General features: G+C 34.7%; 1 protein-coding gene across 1 annotated transcript; it reads right to left on the bottom strand.

The window, feature by feature from the left end:
• Positions 1 to 324: 324 nt before the first annotated feature.
• LOC115884670 (tigger transposable element-derived protein 6-like) lies at positions 325 to 1,899 on the bottom strand. Its single transcript, XM_030903322.1, has one exon. The coding sequence runs from the start codon at positions 1,897 to 1,899 to the stop codon at positions 325 to 327; it is 1,575 nt and encodes a 524-aa protein (XP_030759182.1).
• Positions 1,900 to 3,460: the final 1,561 nt, after the last annotated feature.

Below are 3,460 nucleotides of genomic sequence, written 5' to 3'. Positions count from 1 at the left end.
ATCTATTTGGTTGGAAAAAAATAAAGAATAAAAATTTTAAGTCACTGGTCCAATTTGGGATCTTGGCTTCTTATTTTGAACCATAGGTTTTCTAAATTGAACCATGCTAATTTCTAATTATTTAAGGAAAAATATTTATTAAAATAAAGATAACGTTCTATAGGAAGTTAAAGATATAAGTAGACAACAAACTTAATAACATATCTTAAAAAAAAAATTGGTATAACACACATAACATGGAACGAATCAGTTAGTCACTGTCAGAGCGATCAGATTCACAATTTATGCACCGATAAAAAATACTGTTTCGGCCATTAGTGCATTTCAAGTGAGCCCATTTTTTACATGAGGTGCATCGAATCCATTCTTCCCCTGGATTGGACTGTGAAAATGGATATATACAAACAATGCAAAGACTATCTTCGTTGTCAGATTCACTTGACGATTCCTGTATGGAGTGCTGGTTAGTAATGTAGTACCATTAGAAGTGACTGAAGGCAAAACTGGCATAGGAGATATTTCGGACACAGATTTAAATTTTTGTAAGGATGATGTGGAACATTCTGCCTCCACTGATTCTTCCAAGGTAGAGGTAGATGGGATTTCCAAGCGGCTATTGACGCTAGTAGAAACTTCTTGTGCAACTGCTTGTGTTTTAGGTTCTATTTGGTCCTTTGGGGTATTTATGCAATCCATGTTATCACTGGGAAGACTAACAAACTCATTATCGTCAAAAACATTCGGATCTAAAGGCCATATGCCACATTTTGCAAAGCCGCTAACGGCGTTTCCGACCGATGCTGCTTTAGCATACGCTTCTCCAAGTAGCCTTGATACTTGAAATTGTGTAATATTTTGACTGTGATTGGCACGAAGCCACTTATCAGCTGCTTGGTTGTAATATGAGCTAAGGGGCTTAAAAAATGAAATATCACACGGTTGCATCCGATGTATGGTGTGAGCTGGTAATGACATCATAATTATTCCATTCTCTCTAGCTAGAGTTATGGCTTCCAGATTTTTGGTGTGTGTTGTGTGACCGTCCATAATTAAAAGCACGTTTTTATTTTTTGACGGTTTTACGGAATTAATAAAATGCTTTAGCCAATTTACAAATAATTCGCTGGTTATCCATCCCGATTCCGAACAAGCAAATATTGTTCCTGGAGGTGCGCCTTCTTTGAGTTCATCTTTAAATCTGATGCGTTTGAAAATTAACATCGGTGGAATGTACATTCCGGCAGCATTAAAACAGCAAACGCACGTGGTATTTACGCCTCGTTCCCCACTTGTTAAAGATCCTATTTGATGCTTGCCCTTTCGTCCAATAATTTTCTGTGGTCTCTGGACTGTAGAAAGACCAGTCTCGTCGACATTATATATCTCCGATGGACCAAAGTAATGCTTATCAAAAAGAGCAGTAAGACAACCAAAAAAAAGTTTAACTTTTTCCTTGGTAAACCCTAGAGCCCTGACCGATGAAGTAGGTTCTGGCTGACGAAGCGATAACTCTTTGTGTCGCGACATAAAGCAATAATACCACTTCTTACCGGCTTGTCCATTCTTCAATCTATGTCGAATCCCATTTGCTTCAGCGACGTCGTAAGCCAGCTTTCTTAAATCACTACGGATTATTCCAAACAGCCTCCGTTCAAGCTCCAGAGCATGTGTAACTATCTCCTCCTCTAATTCTGGTGGAAGATCTGCAGCACGACCAAATTTTTTTTCGCTTCCATGAACGTTCATATTCGTATCATCAATTCTTCGTTTCAGCGTTGCCTTTGGTACCTTATATCTCCTAGCTATTTCATTTAACACAGCAGCACCATTCTGAAATGCGATTAACGCTTCATTCATATTTTGTTCACTCCATTTCACATATTTTGCACGTTCTGTCATATTCACCTGAAATAAACCACAGTTGCTTAATTTGGACCGGTCCGATATAAGAACCTTCAAACAGTTCAATTTAGGAAACTATAACCATGAATAATATTTATAACTTCAAAAAGGTGTTATTACAACTATCTGTTAAATTATATGTCTAAACAATAGCTAATAGCCTGCTTAAACTGTATGTCCATTAAAAATGGAATATAAACTTACCAGTGTATTATTAGGCCTTTTTTAGGCGAATTTTATAACAATATTACATCAACCGGAGCAAAAACATGAAACATACGACTCTGTGGTTAATAAGAAAACTACTAACGGGCGCCTCCTTACTGGTGCTAAATGAGATGTAAGCTACAAATATCGGTCAACAGAGGCCGCTTTAGTCCGTTAATATAAAAATAAAAGTGGTGGTTCAATTTAGGATGCGGTCCAACTTAGGAGGCTTTCCCCTACATAGCCGGATTTTATTTTATAATTCTTTTTAATATATCAGTTTTCAATTTTGCGATTTAAAATCCATACATTCCACAGATACCAAGCCATATAGTTTTTTGGTTCATTTTTTGTACGAGCGCGCAGCGATACAAATACGCACCAATTTACTTGGTCGGGTAAATTCTGAGCGACGTAGAATTGTACTATCGTATTGTACTGTCACAATTGTACTTAGTACATTTTTTTTTGATAGTTTCACATTTGTTTATAACAATATTTTTTACTGATATTAATTCTTGCAGTTTTACCTGAACTCAATTATTATTATTTTAGTTTTAATATTATAATTTCATTAATCAAAATCAGATATAATATTAAAATATTTTCACTATGTCAGATAAAATTTCTAAGTATGATTTAAAACGAACAACAGCGTTTAACCGTTTAAAAGAAACTTATGATATTGATGTTGCAATATCTAGTGACAACTCTCAAAAATCGATATTTTTAGCTAGAGTAGAGACTATTGACAAGGTGTATGAAGATTTTATGACATCACAATCAAATTATTTCTCTCATATCAGACGAAGATTTTAAAAAATATGATGCTTTACGTATATCAGCTGACAACGCATTCTACGGATCTAAAGCTATAAAATATCAAATTGTAGGTGACAGTTCTTTGACAAATAATTCGACCAATGTTTCCACTCCTAAAATTACTGCAAAATTACCGAAAATTACTCTTCCTATATTTGAAGGCGATTTCAAAAGTTGGTCTGGATTTTTTGATCTTTTTAATACTTTAATACATGAAAATTCACAATTGTCAAATGTAGAAAAGTTCCAATATTTACTAACGTCATTGGGTAAAGAACCTCTATCTGTAATTAAAGGACTTCCAGTCACTGAAAATAATTATACAGTTGCTTATACTGCTATTAAAAATCGATATCAAAATAAAAGATTGTTGGCTACTTATCATTATAATGAAATCTGTCAAGCTGGACAGGTCAGAAAAGGAACTTGTACTGAACTTAGAAACCTTTTAAATATTTTTTCCGAAAATATTTCTGCGCTACGCGTTTTGCAATTTCCTGTTACTCATTGGGATTTTCTCTTATTTAAT

The sequence above is a fragment of the Sitophilus oryzae genome, unplaced genomic scaffold (genome assembly GCF_002938485.1).
Source record: "Sitophilus oryzae breed Bouriz unplaced genomic scaffold, Soryzae_2.0 scaffold_30_pilon_pilon, whole genome shotgun sequence".
Lineage (NCBI taxonomy): Eukaryota > Metazoa > Arthropoda > Insecta > Coleoptera > Curculionidae > Sitophilus > Sitophilus oryzae.
Note: the sequence above shows the minus strand (reverse complement) of the source record. Positions and strands in the feature narration are given on the sequence as shown.

Bases quoted from the DNA above. Each gene is read 5' to 3' on its own strand.
- LOC115884670 (XM_030903322.1), bottom strand. From the start codon at position 1,899: ATGACAGAACGTGCAAAATATGTGAAATGGAGTGAACAAAATATGAAT.